This window comes from Desmodus rotundus, chromosome 10 (genome assembly GCF_022682495.2).
Source record: "Desmodus rotundus isolate HL8 chromosome 10, HLdesRot8A.1, whole genome shotgun sequence".
Lineage (NCBI taxonomy): Eukaryota > Metazoa > Chordata > Mammalia > Chiroptera > Phyllostomidae > Desmodus > Desmodus rotundus.
This window is the reverse complement of record NC_071396.1, coordinates 60,062,741-60,086,206: the sequence shown is the minus strand read 5'-3', so window position 1 is coordinate 60,086,206 and position 23,466 is coordinate 60,062,741. Positions and strand designations below refer to the sequence as shown.

Here is a 23,466-nt window from a genome sequence, read left to right as displayed (position 1 = left end):
AATCAAAGGAAGCATGGTGGCAGACTGACCTTAGAACTGTTAGTAAAAGGAGTCTTTAAAATTGAAAACGATAGTAAAATATTTTGTGATACTACAGGCTGTGTTCATTTTTGGTTGCTGTACCCATTGCTGGTAGAAAAACTTTAAAAATGTCAGATTTGATGTAATATAAACCTGAATTCAAGGTAAAATTTAGTCACCAAACTGCATTTGAAAAAGAGATTATGTATTTCAAAACAGCCTTCATACTTGTTGCAGTGCAGAAACCTGTTTATATAGCTAGGCTAAATGTCAAATATCACCCATACCTGGTAGGGTAGTGGAGAACCCAGTTGTGCAGTGGTGGCAAGAAAAAAATAAGAATTTGTTAAATTTTGCAACAGGTGAAACTGTGAAATGATTACTGCACTGGTTTAAAAAGTTTTGGTATTAAAATTATTCACCCACTCTTGCTAACGTAGGTCACATTAGTAAATACAAGGTCCTGCACAAATAACACCCCTTTTTTATTACAAAATCCTTTATCCCCACATCATAAGCATGTAATTATAACATAACTATCACACTGAAGCATACCATATGACATTTTAGGTGAAATGTTCAAATTAAAACTATAATTATTACACCCATATTATTACCCTATCAACCACACTCAAGCAGGCCTAACTTCTGCTGGACCCTGTGTTCAGTAAGACATGTGAAGCTGAAGTAGTAAAGAAATTTAACTGACTTTAGAGGAAGAAAAATCTCAGTTGTGATCCTCTTGGGAAAGTGTTCAAAGACAGTTGCCTAGGTTTTGGTCTTCTCCACTGGGAAACAAATGTCTTGTCATCCTCATCTAATCACTTTCTGTAAACATTTCTTTAGTAATTCTTTTTGGAAAATGAAAGTATAGTCTAGATAATACTACACTGAACCATCCAGTAAATTAATAGTTAGTAGAAAATAGGTTTAGGAAGGATGTTAAAAAAGTGACCATCGTATAGGTTATTTGTTCCTGAGCAAAGACTGACTTTGGGATACTTAAGTTGTCAAGAGTCTCAAGTCATTCATGTGAAAAAACATTCTCATGTCTGTTTTTAAAAAATGTGAAGTCTACTATACAGTTGTGTAATACTACTTTAGAGTTGCCAAAGTAATGTCTCAGTAGTTATCTTGTGTGGTATCTCACAACAACCTGGTGAGACAGAACAAGTAGCAGTATTGATAACCACATGATTCTTTTTCTAGTGAGAATATTAATCGTGTGTAAGCCCAATAACTGCAATAAAGAAATGACTGCTTTAAAAATAAAATATGTACGAATATACACGTGAGAAAATGAAAACTGGTTAATGTCATACAGCTAGTAAACCTGCAGATCTAATGAACCCACCTTTATTTTTAAACAACTTCATTGAGCTATAACTTATAATAAAACTGAGCCATTTCAAGTTATACATATACAGTTAAGTACCCACCATCCCAAAGATGTTTTGGAACACTTTGCCTCACTCAAAAAGTTCTCTCTTGCCCCTTTACAGTCAGTCCTTAATTCCTTCTTACCTACAGCAATCACTGATCTGCTTTTTGTCTAAAGAGGGAAGTTTCGACTCTTCTAGAATTTCATATACATGTAATCATACTGGTAATAGTCCCTTGTGTTCTGGCCTATTTTAACTCAGAGTGATGATTTTGAGATTCATTCATGTTGTTGTATTTATTAGTAGTTCGTTACATTTTATTGTTGAGTAGTATTCTATTGCATGGGTTACCATAATTTGTTTCTTCACCAGTTGGCAGAAATTTGGGTAGTTTCCAGATTTAGGCTGTAATGAACGATACTGCTGTGAACCTTTATGCACAAATCTTTATGTGGATATATGATTTTATTTCTCTTGGGTGGATGCCTACCAGTGAGATTCTTGGCCATATGCTTAACTTAAAAATACTGCCAAACATTTCAAAAAAACAAATAAAATATATAAAGAACTCATAAAACTCAACACCAAACAAACAATCCAACTGAAAAACAGGCAAAGAACCTGAACAGACACTTCTCTCAAAAAGACATACAAATGGTGAACGTATATGTGAAAAAAGGTTCAACCTTACTAGCTATTAGGGAGATGCAAATAAAAACTACCATGACATACCATCTCATTCCTGTTAGAACAATTGTTATCAACAATACAAGTGATAACAAGTGTTAGATTGTAGAGAAAAGGGAACCCTCATTCACTGCTAGGGGGAATGTAGACTGGTACAGCCACCATGGAAAACATTATGGCAGTTCCTCAAAAAATTAAGAACTGAGTTATTATATGACCCAGCAAACTGTTTCCTGAGGATCTACCTGAAGAGCTTGAAAACATGTATTCACAAAGATGTATGCACCCACCCTGGCTGGTGAAGCTCAATGGATTGAGTGCAGGTTGTGAACCAAAAGGTCACTGGTTCAATTCCCAATCAGGGCACATGCCTAGATTCTGGGCCAGGTCCCCAGTAGCGGGCACACGAGAGGTGACCACACATTGATATTTCTCTCCCTTTCTTTCTCTTTCCCTTCCTACCTCTTTCTAAAAATAAATTTAAAAAAAAGATATGTGCACCCCTATGTTTACTGCAATATTATTCACAGTGGCCAAGACAAGGAGACAACCGAAGTGTTCTTCAATAGAAGATCTGATAAAGAAGATGTGGTATGTATACACTATGGAATACTACTCAGCCATAAGAAAAACAAAATACTGCCACTGGCGACAACACTGATAGACCCTGAGAATATTACATTAAGTGAAATAAGTCAGTCAGAAAAAGCTAAGAACCATACGATGTCACTCATATGTGAGGTATGAAACTGAAACTCATGGACACAGACAGCAGTGTGGTGGTTGCCAGAGGGAGGGAGATAGACTGAGGTGGTGGCACGGAGCCTAATATATAGTCATAAAGAATTTAAAAATAAATAAATAAAACATGGATTTAAAAATTCAAAAAAATATAGAGAAAGAGTTCCTTAAAGATTTGAGGAAATTTACTTATAATTCTATGCTATCTTGGGGAATGTGTTGTTCTTAAACAGTTCAAGTCAATTCTGGTCACTTAGTTTTTCTAGAAGACAACTCCTTTTCAAGGAGATATTTAAAATTTTAGACTTCCAGTCAAGATAGAGGCATAGGTACCCACAGCTCACCTCCTCCCAAAACCACAGCAAAAGTTACAACTAAACTACAAAATAAGTATCACTCAGAACTGTCAGAAAACTAAGCTATATGGAAGTCCAACAAACACGGAATTAAAGAAGTCACATTCATTCAGATGGATAGGAAGGGTGCAAATGAGGAGACATGGAACAGACAGTCCCATAACCACGTCTGGTGGATAAAAATCAGAAGGGATATCTTACGAGTGAGGGATCCCAGCCCCACACCAAAGCACTCAGCCCATGATTCCAGTGCCAGGAAGATAAATCCCCATAACTTCTGGTAGTAAAAATAAGTGGGGGTTGGGGCAGCAGAAGAAACTGCAGGATTTTCAGGCATCTCCTCTTAAGGGGCCTACAATGGTCATAAGAGTTACACAGACAAACTCCCTCTGGGCTACAGCATCAGGGGAACAGCTTGAAGAGCACCAGTGACATACAGAGAGAAACTGAGGTGTCTGGCATCAGGGCAAGTGCCAGGGAACAATACCTCATGGACAAAACTCCAGAGTCCAGGCAGCTGCCATTGGCCCTTTTCTGAGCCCTCTCCCACACAGCCATAAAGTGACTGCACCATATATGAGACTTCATTAACCTAGTTCACAAAGGATGCCCCACCTTGGCAATTACTTAAGGCTCTGCACCATCCAACTTATGGGTGCATTTTTCTACTGTATTACGACACGCTACTAAGACAGGGAATCAAAGCAGCTCTACCTAACACATAGAAACAAACACAGAGAGGCTGCCAAAATGGGGAGACAAAGAAATAAGGCCCCAATAAAAGAACAGAGCAAAACTCCAGAAAAACAAACAAACAAAATGTAGATAAGCAATCTATCAGATGCAGAGTTCAAAACACTGGTTATTAGGATGTTCAAGGAACTCACTGGGTACTTTAACAGCATAAAAATGATCCAACAGAAATGAAGGATACACTAAGTGAAATAAAAAAAATTAAGAGGAAATCAACAATGGAGTGGATGAAGCCTACAATAAAATCAATGATTTGGAACACAAGAAGAAAACATTCAATCAGAATACCAAGAAGAAAAAAGAATAAAAAAAAAAAACGAGGATAAGGTAAGTAGCCACCGGAACAACTTCAAACAGACCAACATTCAAATCACAGAGGTGCTGGAAAGAGAAGAGAAAGAGCAAGAAATTGATAACGCATTTGAAAAACTAATGAAAGAAAAATTCCCTAATTTGGTTAAGGAGACAGACATACGAGCTCAGGAAACACAGAGAGTCCCAAACAACACGGATGCAAAGAGGACCACACCAAGACACATCACAATGAAAATGCCAAAGGTTAAAGATAAGGTGAGAATCTTAAAAGCAGCAAGAGAAAAGCAGATAGTTACCTACAAAAAAAGTTCCTATAAGACTGTCAGCTGACTTCTCAAAAGAAACTTTGCAGCTAGAAGGAACTGCCAAGAAGTATTAAAGGAATAAAAAGGAAGGACTTACAACCTAGATTACTCTATCTAGCAAAGCTATCATTTAGAATAGGAGGGCAGATAAAGTGCTTCCCAGACAAGGTAAAACTAAAGGAGTTCATCATCACCAAGCCATCATTATATGAAATGTTAAAGGGACTTCTTTAAGAAAAAGAAGGTCAAAACTATGAATATTAAAATGGCAATAAATCCACAACTATCAACAATTGAATCTATAAAACAAACTAAGCAAACAAGCAGAACAGAAACTGAATCATAGATATGCAGCTCATTTGGATGGCTACTGTTTGGAAAGGGAAAGGGAAGGATGGGGAAAAGATGCAGGAATTAAGTACAAACTGATAGGTACAGAATAGGTGGAAGGATGTTAAGAACAGTATAGGGGCTTCTGGTCAAGTAGAGGTGTAGATAGACATGATTTGCCTCACTGCAAAACCACGAGAAGGAACACAACTAACTTAAAAATGAAAAACACCCAGAACTGCCAGAAAATCACCAAGAAAAACACTCAGAACTGTATTGAAGTCTGACAACCAAGGATTTAAACAAGCTATATTCATCCGGATGGGTAGGAGGTGTGGAGATGGGAGGTTGGGGTGCAGAAGATTAGGTGTGGCAGTGGTGATCATGGAACGGGCAGCCCCACATTCACATGTGGTGAATAAAAATCAGGGAGACACTCTGTGAGCAAGCAAGCCCCGCCCCAGGCCAGACTGTGCAACCCAGATATCCAGCGTCAGGAAAAAGAAAGCCTCATAACTTCTGGCTGTAAAGTCAGTGGGGGTTAGGGCAGAGGATGAAACTGCCAAATCTCAGGAGAGCTCAGAATGTATGCAAACCTACCCACCTTGGGAACCACAACCAGGACAGCAGCTGACGGGCTGCCAGGCACACCAGGAAGTGGGTGAAATGACTGCAAACAGGGTGAGGGCCAGGCAACCCCGAGAAGTCACTCAGCAGGGACACTATCCCCTCTTGGAACCCTTCCCCACACATGGAACCATAGTTGCCCCACTCTGGCTAATACCCAAGGATCTTCCCCATATGACTTAAAAGGTACACTAAAACATAACCGAAGTAGCTCTACATAGTACACAGACACAGGAGGTTGCCAAAATCAAGAGACAAAGAAATATGGCCCAAATGAAGGAACAGAACAGAACTCCAGAAAAAGAACTAAGTGATGTGGACATAGCCAACCTATCAGATGCAGAGTTTAAAACACTGGTAATCAGGGTGCTTAAAGATCTCATTGAATACGGCAAAAGCATAAGGGAAAGAAATGAAGGCTCTACTAAGGGAAATAAAGAAAAATCCACAGGAAACCAATACTGAAGGGAAGGAAGAATGGATTCAAACCAATGATTTGGTACATAAGGAGGAAATAAACCTTCAACCAGAACAAAATGAAGAAACAAGAATTCAAAAAAATAAATAAATAAATAAGGAGAGTTTAAGAAGACTCTGGGACATCTCCAAAAGGGCCAAAATACAAATCAAAGAGATGTCAGAAGGAGAAGAGGAAGATCAAGAAATTTAAATCTTTTAAAAAAATAATGAAAAAAATGTGGCATTAGACACAAGGAAATAGACATACAAGTCGAGGAAGCTCAGACGGTCCAAAACAAGTTGGACCCAAAGAGGGCCACACCTAGACATATCATAATTAAAATGCCAAAAATGAAAGGTAAGGAGAGAATCTTAAAAGCAGCAAGAGAAAATGAGGCAGTTACCTGAAAAGGAGTTCCCATAAGACTATCAGCCGATTTCTCAAAAGAAATCTTGCAGGGAAGAAGTGGCTGGCAGAAAATATTCAAAGTCGTGAAAGGGAAGGACCTACATCCAAGATTACCTCACCCAGCAAAGCTATCATTTAGAATGGGAGGGCAGATAAGGTGCTTCCCAGACAAGGTCAAATTAAAGGAGTTCATCATAACAAAGCCCTTCTATGAAATGTTAAAGGGACGTATTTAGGAAAAAGAAGAAGATGAAAACTATGAACATTAAAATGACAATGAACACCACTATCAACACCTGAATCTGAAAAACAAAAACAGACTTCCAGCCAATATGGAGACTCAAAGAGATACTTTGCCTCCTCACACAACCAAAAGAAGGACAACAAATTCAAAAACAAAACATAACCAGAACTACCAGAAAATTGAACTGTATGGAAGTCCAACACCAAAGGAGTTAAAGAAGAAATTCATCTAGACTGGTAGGAGGGATGGAGATGGGCTGCTGGGGTATAGAGGGCACGGGGCATGTGGCGGCTGGAGGACAAGGATGGGCCACGCGGCAGCTGGCAGAGTGGGCAGTTCCACACTTGTGTGCAAATAAACTGGGAAGTACAATTGGGAAGCAAGATAGACCTGCACCCCAGGGTTCCAGTACGGGGAAATACGGCCCCCAAACCTCTGACTGAAAAAATCTATGGGGGTTGAGGCAGCAGGAGAAACTCCAAGACTCACAGGAGAGTTCACTGGCGAGTTCCACAGGGTCCTAGAACATAGACAAACCATCCACCCAGGAATCAGCACCAGAAGGGCCAAATTTGCTTGTAGGTACTGGAGGAAGTGACTGAAGGCTAGCCAAGAGCTGAACAAGCAGCACTGTTTCCCTCTGTGACTCCTCCCCCACATACAACACCACAACACAGTGATATGGATTGTCCCACCCTGGCAAATTCCTAATGCTCTGCCCCTTAAAACATAACAGGTGCACCAAGACAAAAATATATGGCCCAAATAACAGAATAGATGCAGAGTTCAAAACACTTGTAATCAGGATGCTCACAGAAATAAGGTTGAGTATGGTAACAAAATGGAGGAAAAACTGAAGTGAAATAAAGGAAAGTGAACAGGGAACCAATGGTGATTGGAAGGAAACCAGGACTCAAATAAATGATTTGGAGCAAAAGGAAGATATAAACATTCAACCACAAGAGAATGAAGAAATAAGAATTCAAAAACATAAGGAGAGGCTTAGGAACCTCCAGATATCTTTAAACGTTCCAACATCCAAGTTATAGGGGTGCCAGAAGAAGAAGAGGAAGAACAGGGAATTGAAAACTTACTTGAACAAATACTGAAGGAGAACTTTCCCAGTCTGGCAAAGGAAATAGACTTCCAGGAAGTCCAGGAAGCTCAGAGAGTCCCAAAGAAGCTGGACCCAAGGAGGAACACACCAAGGCACATCATAATTACATTCCCCAAGACTAAACAGAAGGAGAGAATCTCAGAAGCAGCAAGAGAAAAGGACACAGTTACCTACAAAGGACTTCCCATGAGACTGTCAGCTGATTTCTCCAAAGAGACCTTACAGGCAAAAAGGGGCTGGCAAGAAGTATTCCAGGTCATGGAAGCCAAGGACCTACATCCAAGATTACTGTATCCAGCAAAGCTATCATTTAGAATGGAAGGGCAGATAAAGTGCTTCTCAGATAAGGTCCAGTTAAAGGAGTTCATCATCACCAAGCCCTTATTATAGGAAATGTTAAAGGGACTTATCTAAGAAAAAGAAGATAAAAAATAGGAACAGTAAAAATGACAGCAAACTCGCAGTTATTAACAACCACACCTAAAGCAAAAACAAAAGCAAACTAAGCAAACAAGTAGAACAAGAACAAAACCACAGAAATGGAGATAACATGGCGGGTTATCTACAGAGGAGGGGGAGGGAGGGGGGAAAGGTACAGAGAATAAGTAGCATAAATGGCAGGTAGAAAATAGACAGGGGAAGGGTAAGAATAGTATAGGAAATGTAGAAGCCAAAGAACTTATAAGTATGACCCATGGACATGAACTATAGGGGGGGGGGGGGATGTGGGAGGGAGGGGTTGGGCAGGATGAAGTAGAGTGAAGGGTGGGAAATGGGACAACTGTAATAGCATAATCAATAAATATATTTTAAAAAGTAAAGAAAAAATATGAATAATAAAATGGCAATAAATACATATTTATCAACAATTACTTTAACTGCAAATGGATTAAATACTCCAAGACATATGGAGACTGAATGGACAACAAAACAACACCCTTACATACGCTGTCAACAAGAGACAGACTTTTGCTTAAAAGATAAACACAGACTGAAAGTAAAGGGATGAGAAGATGTTTCATGAAAGTGGAAACAAACACACAAACAAACCAATCTTGGGTAGCAATACTTATACCACACAAAATGGACTTTAAAAGAAAGGCTATGTAGAAAGAGACAAAGAAGGTACCAGCAATTCCACTCTAGGTATTTTAAGAAATCCAAAACACTAAATTGGAATGATATATACATTCACATGTATTTTTACTGTATTCACATGCAGTATTATTTACAACAGCCAGTATGTGGAAGTCAGTTAAGTGTCCATCAATAGATGAATGTATAAAGGAATGTATAAAGAAGTGGTGCATATACATAATGGAATATTACTCAGTTATAAAAAGAATGAAATCTTTCCATCTGCAACAACATGGATAGACCTAAAAGGTATTAGCTGAGTGAAATAAGAGAAAGACAAATGCCATATGATTTCACTTACATGTGGAATCTAAAAAACAAACCAAGAAGCAAAACTGAAACAGACTCACTCATACAGAAAACATTTTGTCAGTTGCCACCTTGGGGCTGGGGTAGGTGTTGGGTGATAATGGTGAAAGGATGAAGAAGTACAAATTGTAGTAAGAATAATAAATGGGGTGTAAAGTATATGGAGTATAGTCAATAAAATATGTATGGTGCTAGGTGAGTATTAGATTAATTCAGGTGATCATTTAGTAATTTATATAATGTCTAGTCACTGGGCTATACACATGAAGCTAATATAATATTGTATGTCAATTGTAATTGAAAAATAAAAACTTACTGAATGTCAAGAATACATTTTCAAAAAGATATTAGGGAAATGCAAAGCAAAGCAATGGCAGTTAATACTAGATAGGTAAACTACAAACCAAAAACAAAAACGAAACAAAAACTTAGAAATTAATGACTTAGCACTCTCCCTAAAATGGGAGATAAAGACTGTATTTGAAACTGTATTTAAAGACTGTATTTGTATTTGAAAAATAAAGTAGCTAGTCGTTTGGCAAATCTATTCAGTAAAATAGGGGAGAAAATTCATACTAATATGCAACACTAGATTTGAGAAAAGAAATATAACTAAAGATAAAGATACTGTGTACAGCCCTGGGTGGTGTGGCTTAGTGGCTTGAGTGCCAGCCTGTGAAACAAAGGGTCCCTGGTTCGATTTCCAGTCAGGGCACATGGTTGGGTTGCAGGCCAGGTCACCAGTAGGGGGTGTATGAGAGACAACCACACATTGATGTTTCTTTCTCCTTCCCTTCCCCTCTAAAAATAAATAAATAAAATATTAAAAATATGTAGTATAGTATAGTAAAAAATCACTGTAAGGATTTTATTTTTTAATTTTAATGGATTTTGATTATTCTATTACACTTGTCCCAATTTTCTCCCTTTGTCCCCCTCCACCCAGCACCCCCCACTATCTCTGGCAATCCCCCCTCTCAGTTAATATCATGGGTCATGCATGTAAGTTCTTTCGCTACTCCATTTCCTATACTGTTCCTTTTTTGTTTAGTTTTAAGAATATTGATTATGCTATTACATTTGTCCCAATTTTAACCTCTTCGGCCCCCCTCTGCACAATTTCCTCCTACGCTCCTATGATTCCCCCCTCTTACTTCATGTGTATAGGTTCCTCCATGCACAGGTTGTGCATGTAAGTTCTTTGGCTTCTCCATTGCCTATACTGTTCTTAACATATCCCTGCCTATTCTTTACCTATCCAATTTTATTTCTTTTTTTTCTCTTTCCTCCTTTATTTTTTTAAAATATATTTATTGATTAGGCTATTACAGTTGTCCCATTTCCCACCCTTCACTCCACTTCATCCTGCCCATCCCATCCCTCCCACATTCCCCCCCTATAGTTCATGTCCATGGGTCATACTTATAAGTTCTTTGGCTTCTACATTTCCTATACTATTCTTACCCTTCCCCTGTCTATTTTCTACCTGCCATTTATGCTACTTATTCTCTGTACCTTTCCCCCCTCCCTCCCCCTCCCCTGTAGATAACCCGCCATGTTATCTCCATTTCTGTGGTTTTGTTCTTGTTCTACTTGTTTGCTTAGTTTGCTTTTGTTTTTGCTTTAGGTGTGGTTGTTAATAACTGCGAGTTTGCTGTCATTTTTACTGTTCCTATTTTTGATCTTCTTTTTCTTAGGTAAGTCCCTTTAACATTTCCTATAATAAGGGCTTGGTGATGATGAACTCCTTTAACTGGACCTTATCTGAGAAGCACTTTATCTGCCCTTCCATTCTAAATGATAGCTTTGCTGGATACAGTAATCTTGGATGTAGGTCCTTGGCTTCCATGACCTGGAATACTTCTTGCCAGCCCCTTTTTGCCTGTAAAGTCTCTTTGGAGAAATCAGCTGACAGTCTCATGGGAAGTCCTTTGTAGGTAACTGTGTCCTTTTCTCTTGCTGCTTCTGAGATTCTCTCCTTCTCTTTAGTCTTGGGGAATGTAATTATGATGTGCCTTGGTGTGTTCCTCCTTGGGTCCAGCTTCTTTGGGACTCTCTGAGCTCCCTGGACTTCCTGGAAGCCTTTTTCCTTTGCCAGATTGGGAAAGTTCTCCTTCGTTATTTGTTCAAGTTTTCAATTCCCTGTTCTTCCTCTTCTTCTTCTGGCACCCCTATATCTCGGATGTTGGAACGTTTAAAGATGTCCTGGAGGTTCTTAAGCCTCTTATTTTTTCCGAATTCTTGTTTTTTCATTCTTTTCTGGTTGGATGTTTCTTTCTTCCTTCTGGTCCACAGTGTTGATTTGAGTCCCAGTTTCCTTCCCATCACTATTAGTTCCCTGTACATTTTCGTTTGTTTCTCTTAGCATAGCCTTCATTTATTCATCTAATTTGTGACCAAATTCAACCAATTCTGTGAGCTTCCTGATTACCAGTGTTTCGAACTGTGCATCTGATAGGTTGGTTGTCTCTTCGCTGCTTAGTTGTGTTATTTCTGGAGCTTTGATGTGTTCTTTCATTTGGGCCACTTTTTTGTCTTGGCTCGCCTGTTATGTAAAGGGGTGGAGCCTTAGGGCGGGGCAACGCTGGTTGCTGCACCTTGACGCTGTAAGTGGGGGAGGGTCTGAAAGGGAGCAGTAGTGCTTGCTCCACTCTCTACTGGATTTCAGTCACTCCCTTCAATACCCACAATCAAATTGGAACCCTCTGGTGCTGGTTCCCGAGTGGGTGGGCTTGTGCACACTGTAGGCCCCTGTGGGTCTCTCCAACGAACTCTCCTGTGAGGCTGGATGTTTCTCCCGCTGCAGCCTCAACCCCCACGGGAGTTTTCAATCACAGGTTTGAGGCTTTATTTCCCTGCGCTGGAGCCCTGGGTTGTGAGGTGTTTTGCTCCCCCACTGTTCCTCCTGGCTTATCTATGCAGGAATGTGGGGCTGTGGGGTCTGCTAGCTGTCACACTGCCTGCCCCGTTCATTCCACAATCCACCGCCTTGGTGGGTCTGCCAGCTGCCACCTTGCTGTGAGTCCTATCTGCCTGGATGCCTGTCTCCGCCCTTTGGAGCAGTCTGGATGAATGTTTCTTCTTTATCTCCTTGGTTGTCAGACTTCCTTGCAGTTCAACTTTCTGTCAGTTCTGGTTGTTTTTTGTTTTTAAATTGTTGTTGTCCTTTTAGTTGTGCGAAGAGGCATAGTGTGTCTACGTACACCTCTATCTTGGCCAGAAGCCCTATTTTTTTTCTTCTTAAAGAAGACCCTTTAACATTTCATGTAATCCTGGATTGCTAGTGATGAACTCCTTTAGCTTTTTCTTCTCTGTGCAGCTTTTCATCTGTGCTTCAATTCTAAATGATAGCTTTGCTGGGTAGAGTAATCTTGGTTTTAAGTACTTGCTTTTCATCACTTTGAATACTTGCCAATCCCTTCTGGCCCACAAAAATTCCATTCAGAAATCAAATGACAGACTTATGGCACCTCCCTTGATTGTAACTCTTTCTCTGTTGCTGCTTTTAAGATTCTCTCATTGTCTTTAACCTTTAGCATTTTAATTATGATGTGTCTTGATATGGGCCTCTCTGGGTTCATCTTGTTCGGGACTCTGTGCTCCCTGGACTTGTATGTCTACTTCCTTCACCATGTTAGGGAAGTTTTCCATTATTTTTTCACATGGTTTTCAATTCCTTGCTCTCTCTCTTACCCTGGCACTGCCATGATGGGAATGTTGCTTTGCTTGAAATTGTCTAAGAAGTTCCTTAAACTATCCTCATGTTTTTGGATTTTTTATTCTTCTTGTTGTTCTGGTCGGGTTTTCTCTGCTTCCACATCTTCCAAATCTTTGATTTCATCCTGTGTTTCATCTAATGTACTGATGCTTCCCTGTAATGTATTCTTCATTTACTATACTCTTCATTTCCCATCTATTTAAAAATTCCTATATTTTCAACAATTATCTCTCTTAGTTTTAGGTGTGTGTCTTATAAACAGCATGTTAATGAATTTAGATCTTTACTCAACCTGACAATCTGACCTATTCAGTTTTACTCTAATATGTAAAAGATGGCTCTTATGTTGGGCCTCTTCTGCTGTTGTTTTGTTTAAATTCAGTTTCATGCTGTTTCTTTGTACATATTCCCCTTCAAAAATTTATTTTACTTTAAAGGTCTACATTTAATTTCTAATCTGGAGATTTTGTGTGCATTTAAAAATATTTTAATATATATTTCTCTATCAACATCAAGAATGAAAGTATCTACAACATCAACCCCAACATGATTTCAGCCTGCCTTTACTTCCTTTCTTCTGCTTTTCAGACTCTGTTGACTTCCTTTGGCCATACATGGAGCCTATGATTAAAAATTGCTAAGCCCAAATTCCATGTGATTGCTAGCTACATGTATCTTAGTATAGCACCTCAAAATTAAGTTACAAGCATTTATATATGAGGAACTCTTAGGAATCTAAGATTTTACTACCTCAGAAATTATAAAGTATTTGGAAATATTAAGCACTTAGAAGAGTTCAGGAGTGTCAAGGTGCCACTGAGAGGATGCAAAGTGGATGCAAACCCTAGTGTCTCCTCCCTGAAAGTACAGAGCCACAACAGTGTGAGGCAGTGGGTATATGTAAGGCTGATGCATCAAGAAGTCATCAGTCATTGGGGATGCCTGCTCTCTGGTATCATCTGCACACTCCCTTGCCTAACTGTCACCTCTGTCACCAGCCAAGTGTGCGGTTCCATTCTTCATGGCCTTTTTCCCCTCCAAGAAAGCATACCATATTTTCTCTCCACTTGGACTTGATTATTATAGAAACAGGGTATGAACATTTTTAATTTAAAAAATTTTTATTTTAAAAAAGAGACTTCTGAACTCCCTAACTACCAATTCATAATGCATATAATCCATTCCATTTAGCCTTTCTGCAGCATTTCACTCATTAGTTCTCTTTGAAGACTTCCTACCTAAGCCCTAAATCTTGTTCTTAAAAATCTAAACCCTCCTGGTTCCTGTGACACAACTCTCCTGGTTTTTCCTCCTCTTTCTCACTCACTTACCGTACGTATTAACATATCTTAGGATTCTGTCTCTGTCTTTTATTATTTTCCATCTATATATTCCTTCCAGACCATCTCAGCAATTCCTAAGACTTCAACTATCGCCTACAATTCTGTGACTCTAAAACCAGGCCTTAGCCAGAGCTCTCTTGAATACAAACCATCCCAAATACCTATTCCATTGGGATGTTCTCAAGGGACCTTAAGTGGAATACCCACATATAATAAAGGATTTAGGGAGAGGATTCTTGAAAGTAAAGACTACCCAGAAATTAAACTGTCAAGTGGCAAGACCTCATTTTATCTACAAAAAAAATTGATACTAACTATAGTTTAACCAAAAGCTCTCCAATGAGTTGACTGGAGAAAATCTGACAATAGGGAATATGTCCAGCTATAACTCATTATGCTGCAAACCTGTGTTTTCTATCTCAATAAATGTATTATTGCATTTTCATCTAGTCCCTCTTCCTAAATTCCTTCCTCCCATCACGCTCTACCCTACCAATGACCTAAATAGCTTTGCAGAATCACCTTTAAATATCAGAATCATCTATGAAACTTTATGCACAGGTACAGATCTACTGGATCAAAATCTCTGGGAAAAGAGACAAGTTGTAATTTTATTTGTAAAAACTCCATATGTTATTCTTATAAGATCACCATTCCACATCTAACCTATCAATTCCATGCCTTAAATCCTCTAAATTCATCTCACATTCTCTCCAATGAATTTTATAGTCTTTGCCCAGGCCTCATCATTTCTCCTCTGGGTTATGCAACAGCTCCCCACCTCACTTGTGTTTGGACTTGACCCTTCCCCAGCCTGACTCCAGCCTTCTATATTCTCTGGTGCCATCAGAGGAATCCAGAATCCAAATTGTGATCCTTCCTCTTCTACTGTTGAAACTTCTCAATAGCTCTTGCCACCTTTGGGGTAAATTTTAACTCCTCCAAATGGCATTTCAGAGCCTTTGGGACCTGCTTACCTCTCAAAATGTTATCACAATAATGGGGGGGAAATCCAAATAATGACCCTTGCTATACTATTTTTTTTTACTTGAAATAAATCTAAAAATAGGGATTATTCTCTCTCACATTCTTCTAATAGTTTGAAACGACTATAACTCTAACAGTTCCCTCCTAGTCAGTAAGGCTCATGAGTGCAGGGCCAGGTTTAATTGACCACCTCTGAGTCCTCTGTGCCTGACTAACATACAGGCAGCACCTAATGAGTGTTTATTTAAAAAATTTTAAATTAGCTATAAAATATAAATGGCAAGTCTTTCTCTAAGAAACTCATTTGTTCTTCTTTTCTCTCAATATTTTTTTAAAGATTTTATTTATTTATTTTTAGAGAGAGGGGAAGGGAGGGAGAGAGAGAGGGAGAGAAACATCATTGTGTGATTGCCTCTGGTGTACCCCCTACTGGGGACCTGGCCCACAACCCAGGTATCTGCCTGCTGGGAATCGAAGCGGCGACTCCTTGGTTCACAGGCCAGCATTCAATCCACTGAGCAACATCAGCCAGGGCTCAATATATTTTTTTAATTTTTAAAATTACTTTATTTTAGAGAGAGGGAAAGAAAGGCAGAAAGAGAGGGAGAGAAACATTGGTGTAAGAGAGAAACACTGGAGCCCATAACCCAGGCATGTCCCCTGACCAGGAATGAACTGGCAACCTTTTGATTTGCAGGAGGACGCCCAACCAACTGAGCCGTGCCAGCCAGGGCTCCCAATCTTTATTTTTATATACTGTTACCCACCTTGTTGACTATACTCCCAGCCAAATTTCCTTGAGTCACTTAATGCCTGTCCCAAAAGGGCAGCTTGATGCATCAGTTTCTTAGGAATACAACCTACATTTACACAAGTACCGCCAAGACCTGAGAAAGAAAATAATAGTTTTAATGTGTTGTGTGTGTGTGTGTGTGTTTACACACGTGAAGAGTTAGTGTTATTAAAACATAGAAATGACAATTGGTTGTGGGATTAACATCATATGCCACAATAACATGCAAATGGTTAACCCAAAGTTTTTAACCACAGGTCTGTGAAGGAGGCCCAAGGATAAGCAAAAATGTGGATGTGCATTTGAACAGTTTTCTAGAGACAATGTCCAAAACGTTCATTTGAGTCTGACCTACAAAGGGATCAGACCAAGGACCAGAACCCCAGCTTCTAGCCTTTACTCTTTGTAAGTCTGACTCCTCTGAGCCAGTAGGTCCACTGCAAGGTAAATTATCTTCACTAATATCAAATTCTTGACTATAATTTTTTGAGTAAGTTTAAATTTTTAAAAATGATTTTCATATTGTGGCAGATTGCTGGCAGGAAATAGAACCTCAAGCTGGTTAACTAAGGAAAATTTATGGAGAAATTATTTCTGGGGTGTAGGCAGGAAAAGCAAGGTGGGATAGCACAATAGTAACAACTACTAACAGTGGCTCATCACCAACCTGGCAGGAAGGGGCAAGCACACTGCACAGGTACCCCAGACCAAAGAGGGATGGCCATGACAAGGGCTGTGGCCTTCCATAGGGGAATGGAGCCAGCTTGCAGTAACCAATAGAGAGAAACCCAGGAGAATGAAGACCCCCAACTCCATCCTCTTCCCTACTTCTATTCTCCTCCTATTATCCAACTGGCCAAGCCCAACCAGAAGTCAGAGGGCAAGGCTACCTATCAATTCACCAGCCTTCTGGGACATACAGCAGGGTATAGACAATGAAGAATGGATTTGAAACATAAACAGAAGATATCCAGCACAAAATCTATGTGTTTTAGTTTATAGTGAAAAGAACATGGAAGGGTGAGGACTCTCATCTACAGCAAAGTCACAGGGCTGGAAGCTCACTGTATACTTTATTAAACTGACTTGGAATGATCATACACACTAATTCAAACTGACCATCATGCAGCCTTAAAAAGTCAGTTATGAAATCAACACAGAAACACACACAAAAATGTTGGAGCAAACTTAAATGAGCATGACACACTACAACCACAACTATGTGAAAATATTCATGCATGTGTGCAAAAATTACTATGGAAAAAGTGCTGGAATACTAGGTTGTGAATTTTTTTGGCAAGATCTTCCTAAATCAGCACTTGTTAACTATACAATGGTCTCAGGCCAGTTACTTCACCACACCTATGAAACAGGCTAGTGATTGATCCTGAAATTGTTGTGAGGATTAAATGAGATTAAACAAGCCAAATATGTATGTAAAGAGCAGAGAACAACAAATAACAACACCTTACCCCAGGATGTACCCTGAGGTGATGGGACCACAAAATCTAGCACCATCACTTTCTTTCCCAAAACGGCGGCTTCCTAAAAAAAAGAAAGCCACATATAAAGATCTTATCACTTTCCTAACACTCCCTAATTTTTCTATTCCCTAAATAAAAAGGCTGTTTGTATCATAACAGTCTTCTGTCTTTATTAAACTAGCTATTACAATAAAACCTTAATACTGTAACATCAAAATTGGCTTTTTTTTTTAAGTAGCAGAAGAAATTTTTATGGCAATCATCAGGGAAATTATAGTTTCATTTATTTCATACCTGAGCACATGCAAGGCCACCAGAACCACCTCCAATGACAATGAGGTCATAATCATATGCTGAATTTTCTTGAAGAAGCTTCTGTAATAAACCACTCTGATGTGCCTGTAGTTTAATAAAAGGAGAGAATATGGTATGACTTATTTTAAAATTATTTATTTTTATCCTATGTTTAATCAGCATGGTTTTCTTTAATAAAAATCTTAGAAACAATCTACAATTTCCATGTAAATTGGAACTGTACATTTATCTGAATGGTATTCAAATAAGATCCAACTAGTCAGACTATATGCCAAAGTACATGTTCATGCACTCCCGATAGGCAGGCATGTTCAATGATCGATAAGTCATGACTTTATATCTACCAGATGAGGTCCTTTTCCTTGAGCTAATCATTAAAATGTCATATCCAAGCAAAAAAAAACAGCCAAATACCATTTTTCAAGATCCTCTGTATTTTCTTCACCTGTGCTATGTGCTAGGCTTCCTAAGAAAACAATTCTTACACATCATCAGCAGGAAATGCACTTCAAATTTTTTCATGGTTTCTCATAAATTGATCTAAACTTTACAGCTTACTGATAAATTTCCTATACAACACAAATATTTTGCTTTTTTCTTTCAGCAACGGTCATGAGCCTGACTCTGCACTATATTCTCTTGTTCACTTGGCTCTCCTTGTGATCAGAAGTAGCTTAGTTGAAGTTAGAGGTTCAATATATAATTTAGTAATAGTTTTCCTTTTATGTAGTCGGTTGCTCAATCCCATTATGTTAGCTTTAGAAATGCCATGCTGGGAACCAGCTCATCCCAGGAAGCACAACGGAAATGCTATGAAACTACAGGACTCAACAGATGGCATGTGGCCCACTGAAGGATGGATGTCCACAGAGGCTCTTGGCACATTCTGAACAGGACTCCTTTGGCCTCCTTACTTTTAGGTGCCATTAGAGAAATTTGTCTCCTAAGCATCTGTCATCCAAGGAAACACCTTTCAGTCTTCAAATAGAGTGAACATCCCTACAGCTCCAGATTTACCCTGTTATTATTTTCTATGTTAGGATTGGCAAGACCAGCACTCCTAAAGGTGTTTAGGGATTATAATTATAGTACTTACCACCTTGTGAATTGAGTTATAGCTTCTAGGACTAATAAAGCAGACTGTTACTGGATAACAACTCTAATTATAGATTAACATATAATGCAAATAATCTCTTTTCCCCCATGAAAAACAATTCTTAATTAAAATTTCAGCTATAAATATTTAATCAATCACTGATCACTATTATTTGCATACATACATAAACGATACAAGAGAGCAGAATTTTAATAAAAGTAAATAATTAGTTATAAAATAAGAACCTTACTTAATAAAGATCAGTTTTTATTTACCACTACTTAACTGACTGATTCCTGTTCATTACTGTACTTCAGGAATCAAAAATTAAAAGTCCATGGGCCTTTGCAAAGCTCCCAGGGATAGCAGCCTTGACAGGAATTCTACTTACCATAGCCTAAAATGTTAGCATTGACCTTATTTTGCTAAACCTTAAAGATAGAACAGTCACTGTTTCTCTCCCCATCAGGAAAAAGAGACCAAGGTCTCCAGGGTGGCCTACCTGGTTGTCTGTCAAACTCTCTCAAAACCTTTTGAAGTCTGAGCTGGTAGAAAAGCTATTTTCCATCAAAGTAATCAAGATTTTCTGATAACCATCTTACATATACACTTTCCATCTTACAACTTCTAAAAGACTAATAGACTCCTAAAAACCATCCTATCCCTTTTCAAATATGTTTCAAAGCAAAACTTGAACAGCATTAAAAAACATATAATACCATCATTACCTGGAAAGTTTGGTCACATCCACCTATATGTACTTTATTTACAAAAATATTGGGCACAGTTTTCTGATTAGTGATCTCTGACAGCACTTCTTGAACATTGGCCCCATCATCTAAAGAATAAAACATTAAATATATAAAAACATCAAAAAGGGTCCAAACTTTTGTGAGTCAAACAGAAGTGTCACAACACTCAAATGCTCCCATATACTCACCCATACAAAGCCAGTGTGTTATATAACTCTATGAAATAATGACTTAAGAGGAGAAAACATCCAGGTTTTCAAGAGAAACCTTAGAAAATATAGACCAATCTACTAATTCCTTTTAAAATAAACCCTTCTAAATTAGATTTTGATATATAACTCAATGATTATGCCAGAAAATTAGGTAAGAATCCTCTTTAAAGATCAAATATCAAGATAAAATCTGCTTCAACAGTAATAATGACGAAAATATTTCCTACAATTATATTTGAAAGAAAACATTTTTTAATCCTCAACCAATGACACTTTTTTCATTGCTTCTAGATAGAAAGGAAGGGAAAGAGATACATAAGTATGAGAGAGAAGCATTGATTGGCTGCCTCCTATACACACCCAGATTGGGAAATTGAACCCATATGTTTCGCCTATGCGATGAAAGTCCAAACAACTGAGCCACACCAACCAGGGCTGAAAAATCTTTATGATCATAATCCAAAATCTGTCCTCTATCCCAAAAAATAAAACCAGGCCACAACTACTTAAGACTATGTTTTGTATACTCTTTAGAAACGTCTCAAAAATTCAAGAACATTTCACTTATTAGAGTGACTAGCTAAAAGGAGATGGTGAGGTCCCATGAAGGCAGACATAATTTTTTTTTCTGTTCAACACTGTCTCCCACTCCTACAAAACACATGCATGTGTAAAGTGCTTGATTAATATTAGATCAAGTAATGCACTTTTGACAAGAATTCAGAAGTATAAAACTAAAAGATCAATGCTCTCTCCTTCATAGGTAATACAATCAGGAAATAGGGGCAGATTCTTTTCATTTATTACAGCTTAATCTATTTTGCTAGAAGTTACAAAATACATCTGAAATGTCTGAAGTACTTCAATGTTAGCAGCTTATACATCTTCCTTCACTCCCCTCAAATAACAAAAATATATAAATAAAAAATCTACACCAAATTATCTGCCATGCAGAGGTTCCTTTTCTACATGGTTGAACATAGATGAAAAAAAACTCATCTAACCTAAAGAGACAAGAGTAAACTGAAATGAACAAAGAAAATGAAAATAAGTCAATCTTGTTGATATTTATTACAACAATAGTACATAGTAACCATTCCACTTACCAACTTGATCAAGTTCCAAGATTTTACATTCAACTCCCAAAGAAGAAAAGAGTTCTTTAACCTGTAACAAAAATGTACTTAAGTTTCACTTTCACAAACATTCAACAGAGTTATGAAATATAGACACAGTAATAAGGGATGTCCAAAATAAATGTTCTTCAAAAATATGAGCTCTGGTCCATTTTTTAGAATTTTCTTCCTTTACACATCTTCCCAAAATAATCTCAGCCTATCTCTTCCCCTTTTTTACCATTTGAATCCTCAACTTTCAACTCTATAACTTTTGCCCAAATCCCTTTTCTGAGCTCAAGACAGTCAAAAATATTTCTTCACCTAAAATGTCCCCAGGCACCTCACATGCAACATGCCCAAAATAAAACTCATCTTTTTACCACATTCCTTTTCCTTCTTCTGTATTTCCTTTCAACAGTCATTAAATCATTCAACAAATATTTATCCATCAAATACCTATTATGTTGTCAAGATATAATAATAAATAAGACAAATCCATGCCCTCTAGTAGGGGAAACAGACAAATAAATTGGTAATTCACACTGACACCTTTCACCAATTGCATGAACAAGAAACCCCAGGGCCTTGCTATTCAAATAGAGAACTGAGGAAAGGCAGCATGGGCATCACCTAGCAGCTTGTTAGACATTTTGAATCGGGCCTTGAATCAAAATCTACATTTTGACAACTCTGTAAAGCACTGAGTCATTTTAATGACCCCCTCTCTTACAACATCTTCCTATCCTATACTCACTCTCCATCCATCAAATTAATTACTAGGTCTTAATCAGTTCTCTCTGTTGAACTAGTTCACCTTTCTGGTTCTCAACAGTTGCTATTTTAATTTAAGCAACTTTTCAGTAACATCCTAGGAGTACTCTCTGCAGTGAGCTTTGTCCCTTCCAGTTCTCTGAATTGCAGCCAAAGTGGTCTTTTAAAGCCCAATTGTCACCATTACTTAAACTCTTCAAGGTCCTCAACCCTCAAGATAAAGCCCAGAGGTTCCAATTCCAGGATGGAGGTATAAGGAGCCTGGCAGACTTACTCCCTAACATAATATCCACAACTAGTGAAATTATTTAAAAAACAACCACTTGAAGTCTCTGAAAGTTGTCCTAAGGGCACACAGCAAATGAAGAATCCCATATTTGAGAAATTCTACTAGATGTCAATAAAAACAGGGAGAGTATGAGGCACTTAAGCTGCAACCTATACTTTCCCTCCTATGTCCTAGGTTAGCTTGATGGAAGCTCCACTTTAAGTGAGCAGCCAAGGAAATGAGGAAATGAAATCTAGTACCAGAAGGGGAATGCCCCAGCATTTCTGTCTCCCTGCAGCTCTGAGTGGCAAAGGCTACATTCCTGATGAGTATGGCCAAAACCATGGGGGCCTCCTTTCTCCACCCAGCCTACAATGAGAGATCAAAAGCTTTACACTAGGCTTAAAAAACTGGGGACCTGATCATCCTTGCCTCAGCCCTCTTGTAGGGTGAAGTTCCAGGCTGGGAGAGGTAAGCTAAGAAGACAAGAGGCCCCACCCAGAGCTCTGCTGGTAAAGTAGGGCTTTTACTCCAAAACAAGTGGATCATTGTCCCCAGCTCAGCTCTTCAGAGATTTTGCTCAGGAAAAAAGGTAAAGCATAAGATCAGAGAGCTCAGAAACTCTACCCAAAGAAAATGACTTTATTTTAAACTGTGGAAAAGTTCAAATTTAAAGGTGCTCTTGAAAATAATGGGCATTTTGGTGATAAGCAAGGAAGGCTGGTAGCTCCATGGCAGCAACAAGCTAACCTATAAACCAGCGAATTTACCAGGAAAAAAACAGATATAGACAAAGCTAAGAATAATACTTCTAGGGTCAGAATAAGTCTCAAACTTGCCGTGAAAACTATTTCTGCAAAAGGGCCTAGATTTCATTGGGTAAGAGTGTGAAACAATTTACACTCTAGGGCACTGTCAAAAACAACAGCACAACCAGCCTAAAATTAGTGGGACATAACATCTGGGTATGATACCAAGAAAGACAAAAAATGTAACAGTCAATAACAGCCCTGTTAAAATCCCAATCATTTCAGTGTGACTGTCTACATATTCAAGGCTGTGTTTTCTGAGAAGTGACATCAAAGGCTTCATCTTTGGGTGAAAATAAACTTCCCTAAAATAATCCAACCACTCACTATAAAGAAATAAACAAGCACACAAAAAGAAGCCACTGAAAAGGACGGGTCCCATATCTAAACTTGCTACAACATATTAGCTAAAATGTCCAGGTTTCAACAAAAAATTACCAGTCATACAAAGAAACAGGTAAGTGGATCCATTCATAAGGGGAAAAAAGCAGGCAGAGAACCTATCTCTGAGAGGTCTAGATGTCATACCAAATACTCAAAGCAGTCATTGCAAATATGCTCAAAGAATTAAAGAAAACTGTTTCAAGAGCTGAAAAAAGGTATAATGA

At 38.5% G+C, this 23,466-nt stretch overlaps 1 protein-coding gene across 6 annotated transcripts in view; it reads right to left on the bottom strand.

The window, feature by feature from the left end:
• The window catches only part of TXNRD3 (thioredoxin reductase 3), a 94,705-nt gene that overhangs the window by 52,834 nt on the left and 18,405 nt on the right, over positions 1-23,466 (bottom strand). For all 6 annotated transcript variants that reach the window (XM_024580148.4, XM_053912314.2, XM_053912312.1 and 3 more), the window contains exons 2-6: positions 20,999-21,059; positions 19,657-19,766; positions 17,812-17,916; positions 17,506-17,578; positions 16,008-16,127 (exon numbers count right to left, since the gene is read on the bottom strand). In XM_024580148.4, coding sequence (XP_024435916.2) covers positions 16,008-16,127; positions 17,506-17,578; positions 17,812-17,916; positions 19,657-19,766; positions 20,999-21,059 — 469 coding nt within the window. The remainder of the gene's footprint in view (positions 1-16,007; positions 16,128-17,505; positions 17,579-17,811; positions 17,917-19,656; positions 19,767-20,998; positions 21,060-23,466) is intronic.